Source organism: Balaenoptera ricei, chromosome 20 (genome assembly GCF_028023285.1).
Source record: "Balaenoptera ricei isolate mBalRic1 chromosome 20, mBalRic1.hap2, whole genome shotgun sequence".
Classification (NCBI taxonomy): Eukaryota; Metazoa; Chordata; class Mammalia; order Artiodactyla; family Balaenopteridae; genus Balaenoptera; species Balaenoptera ricei.
The window spans coordinates 61,843,784-61,869,925 of NC_082658.1; the positions used below are offsets into that span (position 1 = coordinate 61,843,784).

The window sequence follows — 26,142 nt, forward strand, 5'->3', positions numbered from 1 at the left end:
GAAAGCTGGTACGACTTTATAAATACATAAAAAGTTTTAATGTGAATGAAAAACAGTAACTTAAGGTTTTTGCTTAAAATTTTGTTTAGGTACTAGTAATATTTTAGATTTTAATTATTTGTCAACAGTCCCAAAGAGATGATGCTGGTATTTTTCTATGACTAGTTCTTGAGAACACGTCAGATCAGAGCCCTGTGCGTCACCTGTGCAGCTCCACTCAGGACCCAAAGGGAGCGGCTGTTGACCACTCACCCCTCCTCATCACAGTGCAAGTTGTTTTACTTCACCTGCCGCCACCTGGAGAAGAGATCCCGCAACGGGAGACAAAACCCACGGTCCCGCCTCGGTTCAGAACAAGGGCAGGACGGAGTGCAGGCCTGCGGAGGGGGCAGACCGCGTGGGAGGTGGAGGCCCACCCCGGCGTGACGTGACCTGGCCAAGTCAGCTGTGAACCGAGGTGGGATGCTGCGGGCTGAGACCCCAGGGTTCTGAAGCTACAGCCTGGCAAGTGGCTTTCTTTTAGCCCCCAGAACGAAGTTACGGTTCACAGAACTGTGACAGCCAGCCGGTGTCCACCGTGTGTTCATGAGGAGAAGATGCGTCGTGCTTGAACGTGGGTGTGCTGGGTGATTCTATCTTCAACTATCCACGCCCTGAAAGCTCCAGTGAGATAGTTCAAGTTTTCGTGCTACTGCGAACGGTTCACCTTTGGATTCAGCCCCGTCAGTGGCAGGCCAGTCCTCCTCGTTTTGCTGCCTCAGTGCAGTGACCTGTAGTGACCGCAGCGCGTGCACAGGAGCTTTCTGGAAAAATCCCGCGGGCGTTCCGGGACCGGGCGCCGCGCCACCGAGGAGGCTCAGAAATTCCCAGTGAAACCTGGAGCGAAAAACCTCCCTTTCAGTGACTCCTGCAACTGTGAGAAGGTAAAAACGTTCTCAATGCAGAAGGTGAGTAGTTGACAATTTTTTAAAGTCACTAATAAATGAAGACTGGTTGCACTGAAACTCAACGTGAGTTAAAGTTTGTCTCTCCAGAGTCAGACTTGAGTGATTAAAGTGGGAAGATGGATACATCCGCAATGTTAAGATGATAGTTTTAGTCTAATCCCTGTATTTTACTTTTATTAACTAACTCTTTAGTAAATTATTTTTTTATGAGAAACTCAAAGATTATGGAATACATACACTATTATTGCAGAGTGTCTAGTTTATTATGAAAGGATTCTCCCAGTATGTACACAGGAACCCAACTGTCAGTTTATCCCCCCACCCCCCACCCTCACCCCTCCCCGCCACCGCCACCGGCACCGCCACCGGCATACCAGCAACAACAGGGTTCCTTCGTGGTACCTAGAAGAACCGCAAAACTGCTGGGATGAAAACACCATCGATGCCCCCTGTGTTGTGTACTTTACATACTCTGAGGCAGTGTGATAAAGCTCTCAACACAGCGGCCTATCCAGGTAAGGTCATCCGCCAAATGCATGCTCCCAGGCCTAAGAGAGACTCTCACTACAGACGAGGATACTGAGACCCAAACTCCAAAAGCCTGAGCTCGGGTCCAGGGCACTGGTTCCTCTACAGCAGCAGTGGGACACGCCACAACGACTGGGCGGCTTTCAGCGCGACACCTGCAGGGCCCCACGGTCAGAGGGCCTGGGGACACCCGTGACCGGCTGCAGAGGGTGAATGCTCAGGGAGCAGGGGTGCAGGGCGCCGTCACTCCTTGCCCTCCTCCTCTTTTCACACTTGTGTAGGACCAGATGGTGCACACAAAACATACAGTTCGCTTTTATTTATAACCAATCAAGTGGGCGCTATACTTTCAAGTGCCTATTCCCACTTTAAAACTTCATGCTGCTGGCAAGCCAAGATACTACTTTTTTACGCATTAAGTCCCACACTGGGCTTCAGGAGATAGATTATAAGAGGAAATAACTCACCGTCATCCCCCTTTGCCATGAGACCGGTAGCTCTGGTCTGCCAGGTATTGATAAGAGAAGGCAGCAAATCAATCAGTGGACAAAAATCTTATGGGAGAGATGCCTGGCTGAAATAGCAGACCCCACCCCAGAGGGAAACTGGCCCCTCTCAACCTAGAGTTATTCTCGGACCAACATGGACAGCACCTCACCAGCCAGCCGTCTGCTGCAACGGAAAGCATTAACCGACACCCGTCCGCAGAAGCAAAATCAGTCAGGTGGGGGGGGCAAGTTTTCTTCGCAAAGCAAACGCAGCAGTGTACACAGCGTGTACAGCTTGTCCCCCAGCAAGGCTCAGTGGAGGGGACTTGAGTATCAAGGACAAAGGATTTAAGCCATTGATTAGGGTGCCACTGGGACAGGAATGAGAGGTGTTTGTTACTGTAAATTCCCCACAACAAAGAAAGAGGGGTCTAGAGCTTGGGAAGGTTACGACACAGGTCTGCTTTTCCGTGACAGCTCGGCCAGCTCCTCCCTGATGTGCTGCACAGAGACCTCATCTCTCTTCAGCTTTGCTCGCTTCAGCGCTTCCCGGTAGACCTCTTCTGCTTGTGCGTATCGCTCTAAAATAACCCGGAGAGAAGGAAGAGTAAAGAAAATGTATGTTTCACCATGATTCTGAAAGAGATTGTGAAGAGAAAGCACAAGTGATGGGACAAGTCTAGTTCATGGCACGTGGCCTCGTTTCACCCCGTGGCACCCGGGACCTCACGGAGCCCTTCCTGGCACACTCCAGTGGCTAAGGCCTTCGCCCACGGTGGTTCGGGTGAGAGACCTGTCGTTGCAGGTTTCTGAGCAGAATGGCAGAGTATGCCCATCGAGCTGCCGTGCCCTGTCGCACGAGCTCCGTGAGGAACAGATTAAGCTGCGCGTGAGACAACATTTAGAAACCTGTAAAGCACTACAGAAATAAGGTGCCACGGCAGACGTTTCCACCTCGATGTGCCTGACAGGCCGGCAGGGCAGGACGACAGGCGGGACGTGAGCTGGGCCCGACGGCGCCTCCCCTGCGTCTGTCCCCACTGGCCCGTGGGTTCGGGAGCACCCTGTCCTCACTGCCCCCTCAACAGCACGCACCCCTCCCGAGGCCGGCCCGCCCGCCCAGCCCCGCGCCCCGCACCTCCGTGCAGCAGCACCACAGCCAGGTTACGGAGCAGCACGTGGAGCTCGGGGTGCTCCCCCTGCCTCGCCAGGTCCGAGGCCCTCTGCGCGTGAACACAGGCCTCGTCCGAGCGGCCCTGCGCGTCCAGGCTGGCGGCCAGGTCGCTCAGCAGCACGATGGTCTACAGGCGGGAGGAAGCACAGGCGGCTGCTGCTTGCAAACACCTCCACAGCTCGAGAGTCAGCGTGGAGTCTGACGAACTGTGGGTACACTGAAGGGGTCGCCTTGCCTGGCAGTCCAGCAAAGGTCAGGGCGTCAGCAAGTCGGGTGCACTGATCATTCCCACTGCACAGCATCAGCCTGACCCTCTGGAAAATGATACAAATCTAGACACTAGGTAACAGGGTGAATATTACGTATGAAGCTAACTAATTATCAAAGGAGAAGCAGCAACTGAACAACAACAGCAAAAAGAAGTGACAGAATCTGATCCCCTTCTGTTCAAGGTTCAGCACCCCTGAGAAGCCGGCCTCGGAGCCGTACTGTACTACGATGTCCCTCCTGTCCTTCAGGAAGAAGAAGAGACCCGCCACTGCTCTTGCAAAAGTTCCCACCGAGTCTACAAAACGCTGTGGCGCTAAGAGCGGCGGGCCTCACCGCCGCCTCCACTTCAGGCCCCGGTTCTAGCACCTGGTGATTCGAATTCCACGTCTGTCGTGCTCTTACTTCTCAGCGCTGCCCCGTGAAGGGGTGCTCTAAACCCCCGCTCCTGAAGATAACTCACAGCCCAGCAACTTGCCCTGCTCGCAGCCCTGGGGCATGTGCAGTCCAGTTAGAACTTTCATGTCCTAGGCTGGGGGGTACCAAGCATTCACAAAGGGACCCATTTCTTACCTCTTAAGACAAAACAGATGATTTCAATTCAATGTGTTCACCGTTCTAACAGGAGGCTCTGCATGCTGTGCTTAAATTCTATGTCAGTGGTTTTTAATTTTGTTTAATGCAGTCCCACCGTCCTTTTCCCCCTATGTTCCCCTGGCATTTTATCGGTGGGGCTCAGGAGGTGAGGACCTGCATGTGTTAACCTGTTCCTCGTAAGATTTTCATAAGATTCAGTACCTAAAATACCGTGCTGCGCAAACCAATCCTCACGTAAGCCCTGCTGGGCAGACCCAGTAACTCAGCAGCAGCCTCAAATCCTTCTAGAAACAAGCAGTTGGGCGCAGGGGGGAGGGGTGGTCGGGCACGAGGAGGGGGATGTACCTGGGCCACCTGCTGACTATCTGTCCCCATTTCTTATTTCTGGATTCTGAAACCTTGTCTTACAGTCCTTCTGTTTTCCTCCCTTACCTGTGGGTGTCTTTCTCCTAGTATTTCTTCAGAAATCTGCAAAGCTTTTTCATACATCCTTTGTGCCTGTGATGGCTGCTTGGAGAACAGAAGGTAGCGGGCATAGCTGTCTAGGCACATGCCCAAGAGGAGGTGGGTGTTGGCTTTCTCTTCCACTAGGAAGGAAATAAGAGCAGTGCTGGGATGTAACAAGTACAGTGCAGAAAGTGAGGCAGAGACGTGGCCAAGCTGCCCTGATCATTTTTCTTATTACCAAGACCCACACTGATTGTTTCACGTCACTAAAGAAGTGCTCCTAACCTTATACTTCGCTACACAAAGGTGACAATTCAGGTGGATTAACATCTAAACTGGCTCCTGGACCCGCCCGTGTGTGTTGGGGAAGGGGTGGAGCGTCTCCACACCAACAAGCAGTTGGTCACCAGCAGGGTATCTAAGAATCCAAGTAAATTCTGACACCATCCACCCAGAGTCCACAGGCTAACCCCCTCCCCCGATTTCAGACGCAAGTCCGGGTCGTCACCTGTGCTTGTGAACAACTGGCTGTAAATCAGAGGTTCCCCAGGACTCCCTCCCTCGGGTTCAATTAGTTAGCGAGAGTGGCTCACAGATGACTACATCACTGGTTTATAAAAGGCTGTAACTCGGGAACAGCCAGATGGAAGAGGCACAGGGCAAGGTGTGTGGGGAAAGGGCCTGGCGCTTCCCTGCCCTCTCCAGGCGCCACTGCCCCAGCAGCGCCCCAAACCCCATCCTTTGGGATGCTGATAGCGGCTTCACTACAGAGGCTTCATTCATTCATTACAGATGATTCAGTCACTGGCCACTGACTCACTTTCCAGTCCGTCCCCCCCCCCCCCCCCCCCCCCCGAGGTCGGGGCTGAGACTGAAGGTTCCAACCCTCTCATCTCCTGGTTGCCTCCACCTGCAACCAGCCCGTCCTTAGGTGCAGTCCAAGTCACCTCATTAACATAACAAAAGACACTTTAAATCACTCCCAACACCTAGGAAATTCCAAGGATTTGGGAAACTATGAGTAAAGACCAGATATTTTTCGTCATCTGAATGACCAAATACATATTTCTTATAAAACACAATACTGCAATATCCAATTAAATGACGTCTGAGTCCACACTTAGTTTCAAATTTTAATCTAATATTATTTAGCGGAACCAGGTGAAGATAAACTCAAAGAAGAAGAAGTTAACAACAAGAAAAAGTCTAGGGCCAATGAAGAAGTTTTCAGGTATGAAAATAGCTACATACATACAGAAAGGAACCAGAGAACACTCAGAATCCTGAAATGGAAAGTCACGAGCCAAATTTAAAGAACAGCTAATCCATTTTTTGAAGAACAGTAAAAGGCTGCAATGATATGGCACCTCCCAACACACGCAAGAATTGACTACATGACGTCTGAAAAAGAACAAACTTCAAACACCTAATGCCGTGTGAGAAGAACCAGAGAACAGACCTAGGGACCAGTATCTAAAAGCAACCTGCACAAGTAAAGACTCAGGAGAGATGATACAAAAAAATGTGGCAATGGTGATGAACTAGATCACAGGAAATTTTGCAAACAGCTCAGCTGAAAGTAAATGTTTACACAAAGGACTTGAAAAAGAGGTTCCCTCAGATAATCTTCTGTAACACCATTATTAGACACCCAAATGAAAGGGTTCAGACAGGTTTCTTTACCAGCAAAGGTATTCACACCAAATACCTTTCCTTCCATATCATCCAAGTTTCAGAAAACTTACAAATGGGATAGAGAATTTAAAGACTATGTTACCAAGTAACAGTATGACCAGTTATTGATGAGACAGTTTACATAAAACAATGCAAGTAAAAATACCTACTGAAATAATATCTGAAGGTAAAAGTGAAAAAAAAAATGTTTTTCTTCAAGTAGAAATCCTAAGTTATTACTTTGGCCTAGTTATATACAAAGGGTAATGATAATCATTTTCTTAAAATCAAATTGGGAGTAGTTTTAAATAGGTCACACCTTACAAATTTATTTTCAAAAATATAGATGAAAATTATTTTTATAAATATAGAAAGTATATATAAGTTTATGGATAAATATAACCAATATAAAAAAGCAAAACATAAGATGGCACCAAATAAATACCACATGTAAAGATACCATGTTTATTAAAAGGAAATGCTGAAACGGAAAAATATATCTCACTATGAGCACTCTTTTTAAAATGCTGAGCAAAAGCTTATAAAATCAGCAGCAGTTTAAGATCCACACTATTGGGAGATAATGTAATGGACAAAGGTCCAGGTAAAGACCGACAAACCTCTGTGCTCTCTTCACTTACTAACAAAGGTCCAAGGAGATAAGCTATTTGTAACAGACTGAGAATATACAGATACGCTAAAATCCATGTTCTTGGAGAACATTTAAAAACAAAAATATTTACCATATACCAAAACTATCACAAAACAATGTATAAATTAATTATTCCAATTCTGGAAACTGTATGTTTCAAACGTGACTACTGAATCATATTTCTGGAATGTGTGTTAATAACTCTCTTTAGATATTTCTACATTAACAAAAGCATGCTCTTTTTACATTTTACAATTAGAAAATATGTTCAACACTGTAACTCAAAAGTACAAGAATAAAGTGACAATTCTAGTAGAAAATTACCCCTGATATCCATAATGGAAATTAAACTAGAATGGCAGAAAAGATAGTAAAGCTTTTTAGAAAGAATAACTGATGAGGTAAAATTTTAGCTGTAATATTTTGTCATTGTTAAGAAGAAAATACATTTTAAATTCATAGCACATTCAAATCGTACTAACAAAAAAATGAAAAATTTTTTTAAACAATATACTTCTCTAAAAATAGGACCAAGGGAGAAATAAAAAGACTCCATAATAAAACCTTTAGCCCACTGCCAAGTTAAAAGTTCATACCTTTAGTAAAGTACCAAAAAGAGTTCCTCTTCTAACTAATAACAATTAAAACATGGTTCTTTGAAATATTAATATAAACACTGTTAGAAATTAGACAAGAACAAATCAGATAACCTAATAACAGCTGAGAAATAAATTGGGATCGTTTATACAGAGCTTCCCCCAAAGGATTACTGGAATCTGAGGGGGGAGGGAAGCATACTTATTTCTTCAAACTTTAGTTGTAAATAGTTCTTTTTCACAAATTATTCCTAGGAGAAAAAGATGAGCTACCTAAAAGCAGTCTATGAAACAAACAAGATTCATCACAGAAATCTGTACTCAAAATATAAGCAAACTGAATTCTCAAATGCACAAAGGATAAATGCACCAAGCAGTTTTTGTTCCAGGAATACCAAGAGTGGCTCAGTCTACTTAACGTATCAGTATATCAAATTAGGCTTGCATAAATGCAGACTAAAAGGAGTTTGGTAAGTTACTGGAACAATTATATGCACTTAGAAAAACAGGAATAGGGACTCCCCATCAGTAAGAAAAAGAGCATCTCGAATTTACGAAAACGTGAGCACAGGCATCTAGCTCCCCCACCCACCACCAATAATAATCTAGGAAAGTCTACAGGGTCTTTGAACCTAAAGGTGTTTGCCACCCATGTTCGAGGAACATCCATCCTAGAATTTCTGCTAAGCTGAATCTCTCATTACCTAACCGATTACCCCATCGGCACTTCCTGAGACCACTAATGGGATCAGTGGAAGGAGTTTTTGGTTCCAGTAACATGACTGATAATCTGAAAACCCTTCTGCTTCAAATATTAGATAAATTATAACAAATATCCTTTTACGTGTACAGCTGAGTTCCCGAGAGAAGGAAATCCCAAGGGCCAGAAATCAGAAATAAACTAAAACCCGAAGTGGAAAGCATGTGCGTTGATGCAGGAGAAGCCCAGTTCTGGTTGGTTCTGTGGGTGGCCTGAGTGTCTCTGAATCCAGAATTGGATTCTTCACCTTGTGCAGAACAGAGAACTAGATGTGAAGCCCCTGCATGAAACCAGGATGTTCCCCAGAGGCTGCAAGAGAAGCCTGAATGGCCAAGCCGGGATCTAGAAGGGAACAGTGACCGTGGGGAAAGCTGTATCACAGGCCTGTGCACACGCAGTGTGATGTCCAGATCTATACCATCCATTTAGGCTCGGACCCGAGCGCCTGGAAGAAACAAACAAAACCAGCCTGGAGACTCATTTCTCGAACCCCGCTGAAGATGAATTTATAACCCCAAGTAGGTAAGCCTGAAGATGCATCAGAAATGGAAATCAGCAGACAATAAAAAGGAGGTCTTGCCCTCCAGATAACTGAGTGATCCCAGACTATAAGCTAAGTAGGGCCAAATGCTGACTCAGACGCCAGGTATGCTCCACCTCAGAGCCTGGCACCGGCCCCTCCTCTGCCTGTAACTCTGCTCAGCGATGACCACTTGGCTTACTCCCTCCCATTCTCCAGGTTTCTTACCAGTCGGGCCTTTCCTGACCCCTCTATAAAATACTGTACCGCCCGACCCCTCCCCTAAATACGTATTTCCTCATAAAGTTATCTATGTAGCCCTTTGTCATCTTTGGATATGTTATTAAGTTAGTGGATAGTGTTTATTGTGTGTTCTTCCTCCACTAGAAATTGAGGAGGCGTCGTTCAGGCTTTATTTACAGCTGTATCTCAGTGCCTAGTAATACGCCTGGCATGTCACAGGCATTCTATCAGTTATTTCTTGACTGACTGGTTGAATGAACGAACATATATAAAAAGAAATGACTAGAAACGTGAAGGTACTGAACTAAATATAGAAGATACAATAAAACTAAAAGTTTTAATTACAGAAGTAACAACACAACACGGCATATATCTACGAAAGCTCAGTACAGAGACGTCATTACAAACCAGTGAGAAACGGATGCACTAATAAAACAGTCCTGAGCTAAAATCCGTGCTTGAGGGAAGGAAAGAATCATATCATTACCTCACACCATATTACAAATAAATTCCATGTAATTGAAGACTAAATGTAAAAAAGCCAAATATTTAGAAGAGACTATCTTTCTGACCTTAGAAGAGTGAAGGATTTTATTAAACAAGACTCAGAAAACACAAACTATAAAGGAAAATATCAAAAGATTCTATTACATTCAATAGAATTAATCATTCAATCTCTGTCAAATGCCCTAAAGTGCAAAGACAAGGTCACAAAGAGATAATGTAACCAACAAAATAGATGCTCAAAAAAAGATGCTCAAAGACATTAAGCTGAGAACTCTTACAAATCATTCAGAAAAAGACAGCGCTTCAAACAAATAAGCAAAGGGGATAAAGAGACAGTTTTCAGAACAGGAAATCTGCATAGCCAATAAATACATGAAAAGATGTTCTGTATCTCACTAGTAATCAGAGAAACATACACTGAAGCCACAATGACACTCCATCATATCCACCAGATCATCCAAAAATTTGAGTCCAATAATAACAAAGATACAGAGCAACAAGAATGCTGACACATTGCCACTGAAAATGTAAACCAGTAAAAGCACACTGATGAGCGACTTGGTAATGTCTAGTATTTGCACCCCAGCAATTCCACTCCTAGGTATACCCCTAGGGAACATCCTGCACGTGTGCACAGAGACACAGGCCCAAGCATTATGTTCTACAGCAAAACAGGTAGAACCTGCATGTCCATCAACAGGAGGAGTGAGTACACGCCCACAAGGGTGTCAGGGCCACCTCTAGCTGTGTCCCTCCTTTCCAGGACGGAAAAAAAGCACAACCTCACCCCTCACCCCCACCCCAGGGACTAAGTAAAGAAAGTCACCCCTTCTGGACAGACAGACAGCGTGGCAAGCGAACAGGGCCTTTATGCCAAAAAACCCTGGTGCTTTAAGTGTCAATGAGGATAAATCTCTGCAATATGATAAGTGAAAAAATAAACTGCAGAAACAATTGTACAGTATGATGCCATTCATAAAAAGTTTAAAAACATATTAGTCCATAAAAAGTTTAAAAACATAAACGTATTGTTTATTGATGTATACAATAAACAGGCATAAGAATGATAAAGACCAAAACCAAGTAAATAGATGGTTTACCTGCTAGTTACATCAAGCAGGAGTACGCAGGGGCTTAAACTCCCCCATCCCTGCCCCAATCATCACCTGAAGCACATATGGTAAAATACTTAGACTTGACAAAGCTACGGGGAAAGTGTACAGGTGTTTGTTAAAGTCTCCACTCTTTATTTTTGCTTGAAATCTTAAAAAAACAAAACAAAACAAAACAAAAACGCACCAGAAGAAGAAAAGGACAGAACTGACTTTTCTGAATAAGTCAATAATATGGAATACACACTGGAAAAATTCCCAAAATACAGACAAGAACCTGAGAGGAGAGAATAAATTTATACTACAGAACAGAGAAGAAAGAGTCCAACATACAGGTAAACGACACTCCTGAATAAAAAACCACAGCAAAGCAGAACTGTAGCAATAATCAAAGGTGCACTACAGAAGCTCAAGAGAACTGGATTTTAAAATGAAGGGTCACCACAGACCAGACAAAATTCATAGAGACCAACCCCCTAACCTTATGCTAAAAAGCTTCTGACACCTACAAAGTAACCAGGCAGGAGAAAACAGGTTATCTACAAAAGAAGGCAGGGCTTCCCTGGTGGTGCAGTGGTTAAGAATCCACCTGCCAATGCAGGGGACACGGGTTCGAGCCCTGGTCCAGGAAGATCCCACATGCCACGGAGCAACTAAGCCCGTGCGCCACAACTACTGAGCCTGCGCTCTAGAGCCCGTGAGCCACAACTACTGAGCCCATGTGCCACAACTACTGAGCCTGTGAGCCACAGCTACTGAGCCCGCATACCACAGCTACTGAATCCCATGCGCCTAGAGCCTCTGCTCTGCAACAAGAGAAACCACGACAATGAGAAGCCTGCGCACCACAACGAAGAGCAGCCCCCGCTCGCAGCAACTAGAGAAAGCCTGTGTGCAGCAATGAAGACCCAACACAGCCAACAAATTAATTAATTGATTAACTAATATATATATATAAAAAAAGGCAAATAAGTTGGCCTCAGAATTCTCTGCAAAAAGTCCCACTAGATCTAAAATTCCAGATCACAGAGAAAAAACAAGTGGGGAGAGGTAGGAGAATGTTAAATTGTAGTCACCTCATCTTACAGAAGAAACTGAAAACAGAATGTTTTTTCTGAGTCAAATATGTCTTTTAGAAATTTTCAGGTTACCCTTGAATAGAACTGGAGACCATAGATGTGCCTTCCTTTCAAAATATAAATGGAGGTTTAGTGAGAAAATCGTCCCTATAAGAGGGACATGAAGGGGCTTCCCTGGCGGCGCAGTGGCTCAGAATCCTCCTGCCACTGCAGGGGACACGGGTTCAAGCCCTGGTCCAGGAAGATCCCACATGCCGCGGAGCAACTAAGCCCGTGCGCCACAACTACTGAGCCTGCGCTCTAGAGCCTGTGTGCCACAACTACTGAGCCTGTGTGCTGCAACTACTGAAGCCTGTGAGCCTAGAGCCCGAGCTCTGCAACAAGAGAAGCCACCGCAATGGGAAGCCTGCGCACCGCCACAAAGAGTAGCCCCCACTCCCCACAACTAGAGAAAGCCCGCGTGCAGCAACGAAGACCCAACGCAGCCAAAAATAAATAAATAAATAAATTTATTTTAAAAAAAAGAGGGACTTGAAAATATAAGAAATAACAAAAATGGAAAGCTTTTAATGTAAAAAGTTAGACCAAATATCACTTTCAATTCTAACTTTAAATAGGTTTTAAGATTCTCTACCACAAGACAACAATACTCAGATTAGGTTAAAAAAATCCAAACACAGCCCTCTACAAAACACATACTGAAAACAAAATTACTCAGAAAGTTTAAGAGTAAAATACAGTCAACAATGTAAAACTAAAGTTTGTGACAAATACCTTAAGTAGGAAAAAATCACTTTTCTGATGACAGGATAATTCACAATGAAGAGATATATATATCCGGGGCTCTATACAGCATAGAAATATGTATAAAGAAAGAACTCACAAAAACGAAAGTTCTGTCTAGAACTAGACAGAATCAGAAGAGCTGAACAGCACTGTAAACCAACCAGACCTGACAGATGTCTCCGGAGCACGTCTCCCAGCGGCTAAGGGACATACTCTTCTCAAGTGCATACGCAGCATTCCCCGGAATAAGCCACGTACCAGGCCATGGAACAAGTCTCAGTAAAATGTAAAAGGACTGAAATCATACAAAGCATGCTCTTTGACCATAATGGAATGAACTTAAAAACCAACAACAGAAGGAAATTTTGGAAATTCACAAATATATGGAAATTAATCAACACACTCCAAAATGTCCAAAAGATCAAAGAAGAAATCACAAGAAAAATTTAAAAATATTTTGAGATACATGAAAATAAAAACACAACATACCAAAATTTATGGGATGCAGCTAACACAGTAGAGGGAAATTTATAGCTGTAAATGCCTACATTAGGAAAGATCTTAAATCAACAACCTAATCTTCTACCTAAGAAACTAGCAAAAGAGCAAAATAAACCCCACAGCAAGCAGGAGAGATATAAAAGATTAGAGTGGAAATAAGGGAGGTCGAAAACAACAAAAAAATTAGAGAAAATGAAACCAAAAGGTGGCTCTTTGACAAGGTCAACAAAATCGACAAAAACCAGGAGCAACTATGAATAAAAGAGTCAGGAAGGCCCTTCATAATTAAGAGCGGTAAACACAGAGGCGCTAAAGCACTTGATAAACCAGGTTAGCAGATGCACCGCATTCCAGCAGCCTCCTTCAGGGTCCTCAGTGAGCCCCAGCCTCAGTCCTAGAGCATGCAGTCCCCATAACAATGCTGTAAGGCACGTTCTACTGTTTCTTTACTGTATGCATGAGGAGACTGAGGAGGGGATGAGCAACTTGTCTAGTCCCACTGCCCTTCCAAGTGGAAAAGCCGGAATTCCAACCAGGCGCCAGACTTCAGGCACTCATGAAACCAAATATGCCACCAGAAATACTTCAACTCTCCAGAAGTGTTTTACTGAAACTATGAAAATGAATGAAACTCTCATCTCAAGGAGAGGAGGAAGGAATCAGTGGGAAAACTCTCTTAAAAAAAGGAAATAAATCCGCAAAATTAAAAACTGGGAAAGGAATATGATCCTGAATACACAACAGAATATTGTTAAGTTATGCTTTACAAATATAATTCCTAAGTAAGTTTCTTCCAGGAAAATACAGGTCTCCAAAATTCTTTCACCCATGCATTCACTTATTCAACAGGTATTTATTTAAGCTGTGCTCTTGGCACTGTCCTAGGTACTGAAATCAACTCAAGAAAATGGAAGAAACTTAAAAGTATAAGTAACCGAAGAAAGAAGAAAAAAAGCTGCCAGCGAATCAACTCTAAAGGAGATCTGAGCCATGTGCTTTCATAGATCCTACAGCTTCCAAGGACTAGATCACTCCATGTAATACCCCACACCTATTCCAGAAAACACAGAAAGCATGCCAATTCATTTTATCACATTAATACAATCCTGTGATGAGAAGCTCAAGAAATACACTATGGATCTCACAAAACAAAATAAATGTGAAAGTCTAAATAAAATATGAGCATTAACTATTACCCAGCAGCATACCAAACAATTAACCAGTTACCGGCAAGCCTGACTTGCTCCACACATAATAATACATCTTCTCACACGGTCTCACACCAAATCAGATACAAGACAAAGTTGTCCAGCACCACTGTTACTTAATGTTCTGAGGTTATGGCCAATGAACTAAATTTAATAAGGGGAGGGAGTAGGGACACAGAAGTATAACTATCTGAAAAAAGACAATTATCATGACCTCCCAAATCTTTAATTATATATCTGGAAATAGTGTGAATATCAACTCAAAAGCAAATAAGTTTAGTAAGGTGTCCATTTAGAATCAAATGTAACAAAACAGCTGTCAGATCTACCTGAAAAGATCTGTAAGCAGAAGCAGACCACGCCCCCGAATGGGAAGACGGCGTGATGAGAGCAGAGCTGCCGTTGGTCTCAGCCACCTTCCTCACATGATTCAAGTGGATGGGGTTCCGAACCTCTGTTAGGAATGGGTCCTGATCAGTTTTAGCCAATCATGCTAATGCCACTTCTCTTGCCAAGGACGGGGTTAGAAATGCCATATAACCCAATCTGGCCAGCAAGAAGTAAGCATAAATCTACGGGGGGGCTTCTAGGAAAAATTACCTTGATTCTAAGAGAAACATGCAAAGTGGACGCTGTCATTTCTGGATGAGATTCCTGGGATCTGACAGTCACTTTTCAACCACAAGGAAAGCGTGAAGAGAAAGCCAGCACACTGAGAGTGTCAGTGAGGATGGGGAGACCATACCCCTCAGGACTTCAGTGAGCCATAAAGCACTGCCCCCTTTCACTGAACTGCCAGTCACATGACATAATAGTGTCCTCACTGCTAAACTTAATTTTGTTGAAATTTTTTGCTATTTGTAGTCAAATGCTAACTAAATTCAGATGGCAACCTCCCCAAACTAATTTATAAACAACACAAATCTAACAATTCATTCTCAAAGCACTTTGGGGAGTGAACAAAAAGATCTAAAATTCACATGAAAAATACCTAAAATTCATGTGGAAATTGAGTGAAAACCAAATGGGAAAAAATTTTCCAAAAGAAGTATGTGTGAGACCAGTATCACCATGTAACTCAAATGATATCACCTAATTCAGACAACATATACTGTTATGAGTCATCAGATGAATAAATCAGAATGGAAAACATTAAAAGAAACCCAAGTATATACTAATTAATATATTATAAGCACATAATGATGATAGATTATTATCTTTAAGAAAGCAGTTACCAGGGACTTCCCCAGTGGCGCAGTGGTTAAGAACCCACCTGCCAATGCAGGGGACACGGGTTCGAGGCCTGGTCCAGGAAGATCCCACATTCTGTGGAGCAACTAAGCCCGTGTGCCACAACTACCAAGCCTGCGCTCTAGAGCCCGTGAGCCACAACTACTGAAGCCCGTGTGCCTAAAGCCCGTGAGCCACAACTACTGAAGCCCGTGTGCCTAGAGCCTGTGCTCCGCAACAAGAGAAGCCACTGCAATGAGAGCCCATGCACTGCAGCGAAGAGTAGCCCCCACTCACCGCAACTAGAGAAAGCCCGCGCACAGCAATGAAGAACCAACACAGCCAAAAGTAAATCAATAAATAGATAAATAAATAAATAAATTTATTTTTTTAAAAACTGAGAGGGACTATATTTCTTTAGAAAAAAAATTAAATTAAGAACAATGTAGCACATGGGAATTCCCTGGCAGTCCAGTGGTTAGGACTCAGCCCTTTCACTGCCATGGCCCGGGTTCAATCCCCTGGTGGGGGAACTGAGATCCCACAAGCTGTGTGGCCTGGCCGGAAAAAAAAACCAAAACAATGTAACATGTTTTCTTTACTGTATAACTAGTAAAAGGTAAAAATCTTGTTTATAATAGAAATTAGTTTGCTCTGACAAGACTCCCTTCACCTAGGAAAAGGAAGTGCTTTCACCATATGCTACTAAATTTTTAAAAAATCAGGTTACAGGGATTCCCTGGTGGCGCAGTGGTTAAGAATCCGCCTGCCAATGCAGGGGACACGGGTTCGAGCCCTGGTCCAGGAAGATCCCACATGCCGCGGAGCAAGTAAGCCCATGCGCCACAACTACTGAGCCTGCGCTCTAGAGCCCGTGAGCCACACCTACTGAGCCTACGTGCCACAACTGCTGAGCCCGCACGCCTAGAACCCGTGCTCTGCAACAAGAGAAGCCACCGCAATGAGAGTCCTGTGCACCACAACAAAGAGTAGCCCCTGCTCGCCGCAACTGGAGAAAGCCCGTGCGCAGCAACGAAGACCCAATGCAGCCAAAAATAAATAAATAAAATAAATTTATTAAAAAAAAGAGACCCAATTTAAAAAACAGAATCAGGTTACAAAGAAGTCATGTACAGTGTGACTCCTCATTTGCTTATTAAAATGTAAATAGCTAGAGGAAAACAAGCCTAGAAAGACATACACCAAAAAATAAACAGGAGTTCTTAATACAATTATGAGTGATCTTTATTTTCTTCTTAATGCTGTCTGAAATTTTCTTCAACACCCTCGTATTGCTTTTGGAGTCAGAAAAGACTGCTTTATACTCTTAAGCAACTGTCTACAGTCAATGTATAAATGAAACATAGCAAGGGTGTGGATAGTTCAAAAATGACTTCTTTGACAGGTAGAACCTGTTTTTACATCTTTTGTGAATTTCTTCAAAGCACTTCCACTGCACTGACATTTGTCAGTGTTTGTTGGGCCTTTTGCCCTTTCGCTCAGCAATTATTACTGAGCCTCAATCATGTAGCAGGCACTACTCCAGGTCCTAGGGATTTAGCAGTGAACAAAACAGATGAAGGCTCTTTCCCTCTTTGATAGGGAAGACAGACACTAAAAACGCTTGAACAAAAATGAACTTTAGCAGCGATACAAGCACACAACACACACACACCTGCTTCCCAGGGTGACAAAGCAGGGGAGGAGAGAGGTGGGAAGACCGGCCGGCAGGCTGGCCCCCTGAGCAGAGGCCTGGATGAAGACCACTGGCCACGGAGACAAGAGCAGGTACGAGGCCCTGTGGCGGCACTGAGCTGGGAACGTACGACAGTGAGAGAAGAGCCGGGTGGTGAAGGTGGAAGGACGGTGTCAAACAGGCAGGTGGGGGCGGACAGTAAATCCTCTGAGGGAATGAAGGGAAGCAGGGAAACCTGTGGGGAGACGATTACAGGAGTCCAGGCAAGAAGCAGTGACGGCCTGGACCAGAGCGGTAGGGCAAGAGGGTGAGACGGCTGTGGCGTGCATGCATTTTGATGGCTGATTCAGCGCAACTTGCTGGAGAATTACACGTAGGGAATGAGGAAGAAATCACAGATGATGCTTAGGTTCTTGGGCAAAGCACCGGCTGAATGGTGGTGCCATTTACAAAACGGGCTGCCTTGTGAGAAACCAGTTTGTGAGGGGCAGAAATCAAGTGACCCATGTCGGCGGGGAGGGGCACTTATAGGGGTAAGAGGTGCAAACTATTCGCTACAAAATAAGCCACAAGGATATACTGTACAACTGTACAACATGGGGAACATATAGCAAATATTTTACAATAACTACAAACGGAGTATAACCTTTAAAAACTGTGAATCACTATACTGTACACCTGTAACATATAACATTAGACATCAACTATACGTCAACAAAAAAAAGTTAAATCAATGCAGGAAAAAAAAAAGAGAGACCCATTTCGAACATGTTAAGTGTGAGATGACCATTAGGCATTCAGATCAGGATGTCAGGTAGACAATCTGACCCACGAGTCTGCAGCTCACGTACGGGCGGGGGCTGAAGATGTAAAACTGACATTTAAAGGTATGGGACTAACTGCTGTCTCCTAGTGTGTGAGGGCAGAGAGAAAACAGAAGTGGGCCAAAGACAGCCCTGAGGCCCGCTACGTTTACAGGTGACCCGGGGAGGGCAAGGGACCAGTGAGGTGTCCCAGAGCCAAGCGAATGAAGGGTTTCCAGGAGGAGACAGTGATCACCCAGGTTGAGCTGCTAATAAGCAGAGCTGGTAAGATAAGGACTGAGAACTGGTGACCTTAATAAGGGGGGCTTCAGTGGAGTATGAAGGAGGAAAACTGAGCTATGTGCAAGCGAGAGCTGGAAGACCCGTGCGTACAGAAAACTCTTTGAGGCCATATGTACTGCTTTAGGGACAACAGAGTTGCCTGCTGTAACTCTAGCATCATGCTAGCTCTAGGCAAAGAGGAAGTGTGAAATCAGAGCTACTGAATGAATGTCAAATCTGAAAATTCCCAATACGTCAACCCACATTAAGAAACCCGAATGCATATGAAAAGATGCTCAACATCATTAGAGAAATGCACATCAAAACTACAGTGAGGTACCTACCACCTCACACCAGTCAGAATGGCCATCACTAAAAAGTCTACAAATAAATGCTGGAGAGGGTGTGGGAAAAGGGAACCCTCCTACACTGTTGGCGGGAATGTAAGTTGGTGCGGCCACTGTGGAGAACAGTATGGAGGTTCCTCAGAAAACTAAAAATAGAGCTACCATATGATCCCGCAATCCCACTCCTGGGCATATATGCAGACAAAACTATAATTCGAAAAGACACACGCACCCCTCTGTTCATAGCACTATTCACAATAGCCAAGACATGGAAACAACCCAAATGTCCATTGACAGATGAATGGATAAAGGAGATGTGGTACATATATACAATGGAATACTACTCAGCCATAAAAAAGAATGAAATACTGCCATTTGCAGCAACATGAATGGACCTAGAGATTATCATACTAAGTGAAGTCAGTCAGAAAGACAAAGACAAATACCATATGATATCACTTATATGTGGGATCTAAAGTCTGACACAAACGAACTTACCTGTGAAATAGAAACAGACTCGTGGTTGCCAAGGAGAGGGGGTTGGGGAGAGGGATGGACTGGGAATTTGGGGTTGGTAGATGCAAACTATTACATTTAGATGGATAAACAACAAGGTCCTATTGCAGAGCACAGCAAACTATACCCAATCTCCTGGGATAAACCATAATGGAAAAGAATATTAAAAAAGAATGTCTATATGTGTAAAACTGAGTCACTTTGCTGTATAGCAGAAATTAACACAACATTGTAAATCAACGATACAAAGGAAGGAAGGGAGGGAGGGAGGGAGGGAGGAAGGAACCCAAATGGCTGAGAGCCAGAGAGCGTCCCGCCCACCCCATTCTGTTCCCAGCATGATTCTTCATGCTCTTCCCTCAGCAATGAGGACAAACAGGCAAAACATGAGCTTCGCTTCCTCTCTCATATCTGGTGGACACTGGGGACCAACGGTACTTAATTAGTTAATTAGCGTTGTGACTGGTAGCTGAACCAAGAGACAAGAGAAAAAACTTCCCTTTCTGCTCCCCAATTTTCCAGAGACGATATATAATAAAAATCAACAGATATATTATGAAGACGTCACCACGGGGTTAAAAAAAACAACAACAACCAGTGGTCAAGTCATTTAAAGAAAGTATCTAATTCCAAACCCTCTGAGACCTTAGAAACAGCCACAACTTCCAAAATGAGTAACTTTCCCTCCCCCAATTCAGATACCTTTCTGTTTCCTTTACCGCAGCCTAAGAGTGAAGCCCTTTGTGGCAAAAAAGGCAACTGTCCAAAAAATAGTCAGGTTTCCCTACCTGACAAAGTGTCTTCTGATAATTCCTTTTCTCTTTCAATTTTTTCCTCTAGAGTTGAAATGCAGAATTCATAACCAGCAAGAGCCAATTCCTGCCTGTAAAGCAAAGAGCATCAATCAGCTGTACACCTTTCACAAAGCGCTCTTCTGTCCTCGTTTTTCCAGCTCAGGTTTACATTATCAAGTGTAAGACGGGAAGAGGGAATTTTGTTTAAAGTCTCTAAGAGGTGTCAATCTGCCCTTTCTCAAGAGTTTGGGCTTTTTCTGGTCACCTAATTAACGTTAACTTAGGACAGAGTTTCAATAACCGACATGAGCAGCCGTCCCCTCACCTCCCACTAACACAGTTCAGAGGGGTCAGCTCCTCCACGTGAGAGCCTCACCCCTGCTCAAAGTGATGCGCTACCAACGGAGGCGAGGGCCCCTGCAGTAAGGGTTCTAACTGCTGACCTCACTCAGTTTCTGGAGGTCTGTTAGCTCTACACTCCTCCCAAGCTGCAGGTCTCTGATGCAAGTTTCCTTTACAGAAATGGAACTCCTAGCTAGGGCACGAGAAGGCATTTAGCCCCACTCTCAGGACCTCAGTCAACTGGAGAGGGCACCCAGGCAGCAGGGAGACTGACTCTGGACAGAACAAGGGTCATCTGCTGGTTTCTACAGAGACGCACAGAAACACGACATAAACTCTGACTCCATCCACAAGCTCAGCCCTGGTTTCTGCTCTTCCATTTTGGCTCTTAGCTTCTCACCACAGGTGGCACTACCAAGCTCACCTCTTCTCCTCTCGTGCTTTGCCAGATGACCCCGCTGTTCTACTGTTCTCAGAAGAACCAAACCTTGGCAGGAGGGACCCTATCGGATCAGGGCACGGAACGGGGGGGGCTGCCCACAAGGCATCCTGAGTCACAGCAAAATGTCTACCAACGACCCCTCCCAACTCGTATCAGCCTTCCTCAGCCTCAGGACCCGGCCACACATTTCCTGGTCTCATGCGTTTCTCAATAAATCAAAATTAAAAAACACTTTTGAGTAACTTCCAGGCGAACTACTAGTGGGTACTACACAGCGTTCACCTCTTCAGAGACTACGGATGTGTCTTACCCTCCACTGTTACTACCTCTGGGCTGCTTCTTACCCTGGGAGTTCATACCCCACCCGTAGCTAGTCCTGTTGGTCGCCCGTCCAGGGAGACTGACCAGGCTGCAACGCTCCCCTGCATGGACCAACCGCAAAGCTCCTCTAAGGACTCGAAGTCAGAGCCCCTCAGAGGCCCTGGCCCATCTAGTGCCCAACCAAATGCCAGGAGACGGACTGGGTCCCGCTGAGAACGAAGGAGCTGCTGACTAGAGCAGCAGGGACCAGTGGCAGGGCCCCCGGCCTCAGTGGGCACTCTTCCTACAGCACCAGGCTTGAGCTCACTCCAAACTTCTGGTACCCACCTTCTGCAGCAACGATAAAGCAAAGGAAAAGCCAGGCTTACTTAGGTCTTTCCTTAAATTTACCCCAAAATATAACTCTCTAGAGGAGCTCTCTGCTTACATCCTCGGGTTTCTTCTTTGAACCCCACCTAGAGAAGGAAGGTACCAGGCCTCTCTCATCCACGGCACACACCCGGATTGTCCCCAAAGCCTTTCCTGTGTACCCGCAGACTCTTCCTTCTTTGTAACAACTTAGACTCATCTAACACTTTTAACTCAGCACTGCTTTCTGGTCCCACCTGCAGGCCTCTCCTCCACTCCTAGGTATTGCTTCCTAAAACCTAGCTACCAGATAATCTCTATGGGCTTTAAAAGCTGCCTGCTGAGCTAGCCACTAAGACACTCCCACAGCAACTCTCTCATCGTTTAACTTTATACCTAACTTCCTGGTTTGCTGATCCTTAAACCAGCAAAATACATTATCCCCAGCAGCCTCTACAGTGCTCCCTCCTCTCCTAGGAAAAGCTAAACTAAGGTTCTAAGTACAACTTCCCTTCCCAGTTCAAGTAGGAACAGAAAACTTGACTAGATTTGTCACGGTGCAGCCAAAGGTATGAGGGCTGCATGTCCCGCTCAGCAGGCTAATGGAAACAGCAGGGGCAAACCCAGAAAAGACTCAAGATTTCAAAGATGAGGGACGGAGCGCTATGAGTGCGACACCTAAGTTTTGGAGACCCAGGTGATTAGCAGGTAAATGAAAAGTATGCAACATCCCAGGGTCAAAGTTTGGCCCACAGCCCTACTCCTTGGCTGCTTCCACGCCTAGATTCTGACTATACTTACCTATTCTGAGCAGCATAAATAGTGGCCAGCTTTAGAGAGATTTCTATTATTGCATTGTCTTCCTGTTGGGAAAAGGAAAATGAAGGAAATTCATAACAAGTAAAATTTGCTCATGGAATATTTCAGATCAACTTGTAGACTGACTTTGACCTGAAAGCCATAGTCTTTAGACTTCTGGAGCAATCAGGCAACTGTGAATTCCTCAGGTACCATGCTTTTGCATGAATGAAAGACTGGCAATTTTTATACCAGTCTTAGGGAAAAAGAATTCCAACTCTTTGGCCAAAGCACACGTGGGGGCTGGGTGGAGTTTATAGGAAGTAAGACTTTTGAAAACTGCTTCAGCTAGGGAGCAATCCTACATCACGCCCTTACCTGTTGCATGCCCCCTCCAAGCAGGTGACTCATTGTTGCTTTAAAAAGTTTTTCCGCCTAAAAGCATAAGGAAAAGATTTTTGTTTTATTTGGGTCCCCTATCCAGATGACCCTGGATTCTAAGTACTAGTCTGATGTACCATTCCTTGAAAAACACAACACACACACACACACACACACACACACACACACACTGACACTCACATATACAAAGAGAAAGGTAACCTTGTGGTGGGAAAACAGACCAAAATACCAGGACTGCACATCCTCTGGGCACCTTGAAAACTATTCTGTGATGAGTAGAAACCAACTTCAGAAATTAACTTCCCTTCCAAACCCACTGTGGCAGAGACTGGAAACTATCCCCTAGTATTCACCCTCCTCTCCGTCTTTTTAGTTAGACTCTCCTCAATTTCTACCAGGCCAAGCCTCCTTTGCAGTTAGGTGTGGTCATATGATGAAGCTGTGGCCGAGAGATGCATGCAGAACGAATGTGAACAATCTCTAAATCGTATTTTATAAGGAAGCTGCTTGCCCTCCATCCTCTCGTTCTTCCCTCCTGCAGGCTGGAGGTGAGCCAGCTCTCTTACGCAGATGAGGACATATCTCAGAAGGAACCTGGGCTTCTGGGCCACTTCATGGAGCAGAGGTACCTACCCATCTTCAGGGTTTAGCTACCTCTGGACTAATGCATTAAAGGGAAATATGCTTCCTTCTTATTTGAGTCACTCTATTTTGGGGTCTCTTTGTTACAGCAGCTTAGCCTGTACCCTTACTAACAGAGGTTCCTTCAGGCTACCCCTTCACAAATTCACGACATTACAAAGTGATTTACTTACATTTTCAAGCTGACCCCGTATAAATGCTAAGTTGGCCATCTGAAAATTAATTACAAGTTGTTTTTCAGTTTAGAGCATTGTATTCCTACTTACTTCAAAACCTTTAAGCTGAAGACTCCCCTTTGCTTTCACCCTCTAGCTAAAAAAATAGTCCAGAGAGAAAAGTATGTCACTGATCTGCCAGTAGCAAAGTACAGCAATGGTGTGAGAACAAATACGCCCACAGACTTTGATGATGACAAACCAAATCTAGACCCACTCTTCACTGAAGAAACAAATATTAGTGATATTCATTTCTTTTTTGTCTGGGATTGAGGCGTCTTGTAAGTGACACCCCAAGAGTAATAAAAATTGAAACCAAAAGAAAACTTAGTAAAAACAAAAACCAAAGAGCTTCAGGGCCTGCTGCAGGTCAGGAACATGAGTCAGGAGCCTAACACCCTTCTCCTGCATCCACCCTTCATCATCAACGGCTCAGACTGGTGAGCGGAGTTACCAAATCGTAAGTGTAAGTGATGGCCTTCTTGTTATCACTCTTATAGGCAAGACGAAGAGCATCATGCAGAATTAGCTCTGCCTCTGCTGGCTCATCTTTCATGATGCACAACTGAAAAGAGAAAACAAAGAAAATAACAGAAAATGAAATATAAAGAAAGCAGATGCCTGTGCTACCACACGGAGGTGGGTACAGCTATATATCCCAACACACAGAAGGAAGTTATTCATTCATTCGTCACATACTGACTGAATTCCTACTATGCACCAGGCATTATGTCTACAATGGTGACAGGGAGTTCAGCTTCCCCTGCAGCTCTGTTTGGCCACATGACAAAACTCTGGCCAACAAATGCAGGCAGCAGGAATGTAAGCACTTTTTATCAAATCTTATAAGGAAGCTGCTGGCCCTACATCCTCTTTCTCTCTTCCTGCAGGCTGGAAGTGACCCTGGAGGACAAGTAAGCTTAATGACAACTAATGATAAAAGCTAGGAAGAAAAGCAACAGCAAGGAACAATAAGGGGTCCCCCTGAATGGAAGTCAGAGAAGCCTTCCAAGGAAGTGACAGTTAAACTGAGGTAAGAAGGAAGAGAGTCAACCAAACAAGGAACTGTGAGGAAAATGACCCAAACAGAGAGTAGGGAACGAGCAAAGGCCCTACAGGCTGAAGAAAATGGTTCTTCAAAAACCAGTCAAGGGCTTCCCTGGTGGCGCAGTGGTTAAGAATCCGCCTGCCAATGCAGGGGACACGGGTTCGAGCCCTGGTCCGGGAAGATCCCACATGCCGCGGAGCAACTAAGCCCGTGCGCCACAACTACTGAGCCTGTGCTCTAGAGCCCACGAGCCACAACTACTGAAGCCCGCACACCTAGAGCCCGTGCTCTGCAACAAGAGAAGCCACCGCAATGAGAAGCCCACGCACCGCAACAAAGAGTAGCCCCTGCTCGCCGCTACTAGAGAAAGCCCACGTGCAGCAACGAAGACCCAACGCAGCCAAAGATAAATAAATAAATAAAATAAAAATAAAAAGAACTAATTAACTCGTTCTAAAAAAAAAAAAAACTCAAAAATGAAAGGAAACAGATGTGAAGGGAGGATGGCGAGCCTGACGATGATTGCCAAATAGGTAGGCAACGCAGGGTGGACCGTGTAGGGCCTCACAGGCCACGGCAGGGAGTTTGGGTTCTATCACAAATGCTGTGGGAAGTCATTCAAAGTTTATAGGCAAGGAAGTGATACGATCCGATTTACATTTAAAAAATCACTCCGGCTGCTGCATGAAGACTGGGTGGCAGGGGGCCAATAGGGCAGACGAGACGCGGAGTTAGGAGGCTGCAGCAGCGTGGCCAAGGTGACAGCAGGAGAGACAGAGAAAAGGGGGCAGATCTGAGAAATATTTTGGACTTGGTGGCAAAATCCAAAAAGGATCTGTTGCTGGACTCTAAGTATATCAGGAGGTGGTAGGTAGGGACCACAAGTTTTAAGAATGACTATGAAGCGTCCAGGCTGGAAAACTAGGTAGGTGGCAGTAAAGAGGAGATGGTGAAGGGAGGTGTCGGCGGGGGGGCACTTAAGATCAGGGGTTAGTCTGGGGCAGGTGAAGCCCCAAAGAGGAGCTGACACGTCGGCACACCCCGCAGTCTGCGGGCATCAGTGTGGACGTTGTTGGCCAGGTGGCGGCAGTCAGCCCAATGGAAGAGACGCGATAACCCGAGGAGAGGGAGAGAGAGGACCAAACCGCGCACGGCCCGCATTAAACTGCACCATCAGGACGCCACACGTGTACACAGTTCTCCCGACCAGCGCTCTCACCCCCAACGCTGGCTAACTCCGCTGCCCCCGGCGCCTCCTCCACCTGCACTGGAGACTCCGGGCCTCCGTCCACCGGTGTCACCGTCACTGCAGGCCCTCACCTTGGCTCGCTTCAGCAGCTGGATGATCTCGGCCTCGGCGTCCCCGGCCGCGGCCCCGCCCGCGCCCTGCCGCTCCCGCTCCTGCTCCGCCGGGGCGGGCCTCGAGGACCAGGCGAGCGCTGCGGGAAGGGGCGCTGAGGTCACCGCGCCCGGCCCGGCCAGCCCGGCCCGCCCAGCCCGCGGGCCCGCGCCCCTCACCTGCCAGCAGCGGCAGCAGGCCCGGGCCCAGGCCGCGCGGCGCCTCTCGGCACGGCGGCACGACCGCCACGGGCGCTCGGCCTCCCGCCGGACCCGGCAGCAGGCGCGCCGAGCGGCTCCGACCCCGCCGCCCCGCCACCCGCAGGAGGCCTAGGGCCAAGCCCGCACCCAAGCGCCGGTACATGATCGCCCGAGTCCTCTGCGGACTGCGGTCTGCGGCCCGGGCCGCGGAAGTCCCGCCCCCGGAAGTCCCGCCCCCGGCGTCGGGCGCCCGCCGATTGGCCGGGACGCACGCGACGTCACCGCGTCCGC

At 45.7% G+C, this 26,142-nt stretch overlaps 1 protein-coding gene across 4 annotated transcripts; it reads right to left on the reverse strand.

Moving 5' to 3' along the window:
• Positions 1-15: 15 nt before the first annotated feature.
• TTC19 (tetratricopeptide repeat domain 19) lies at positions 16-26,064 on the reverse strand. 4 transcript variants are annotated; one of them, XR_009499671.1, is made up of 11 exons: positions 25,831-26,064; positions 25,633-25,751; positions 23,719-23,829; positions 23,223-23,261; positions 22,384-22,440; positions 22,009-22,070; positions 19,749-19,843; positions 4,434-4,588; positions 3,102-3,264; positions 1,943-2,544; positions 16-876 (listed from the first exon to the last, which is right to left on the reverse strand). XR_009499671.1 is itself a non-coding variant. In XM_059908108.1 (10 exons), the coding sequence occupies exons 1-10, from the start codon at positions 26,012-26,014 to the stop codon at positions 2,411-2,413; spliced, it is 1,119 nt and encodes a 372-aa protein (XP_059764091.1). In that variant the 5' UTR covers positions 26,015-26,064; the 3' UTR covers positions 1,767-2,410. The 4 variants fall into 4 exon arrangements, 3 of the variants coding, with proteins under 3 accessions (XP_059764091.1, XP_059764093.1, XP_059764092.1); XM_059908108.1 differs by lacking the exon at positions 16-876 and having other exon boundaries at positions 1,767-2,544; XM_059908110.1 differs by lacking the exon at positions 16-876 and having other exon boundaries at positions 1,767-2,544; positions 25,999-26,056.
• Positions 26,065-26,142: the final 78 nt, after the last annotated feature.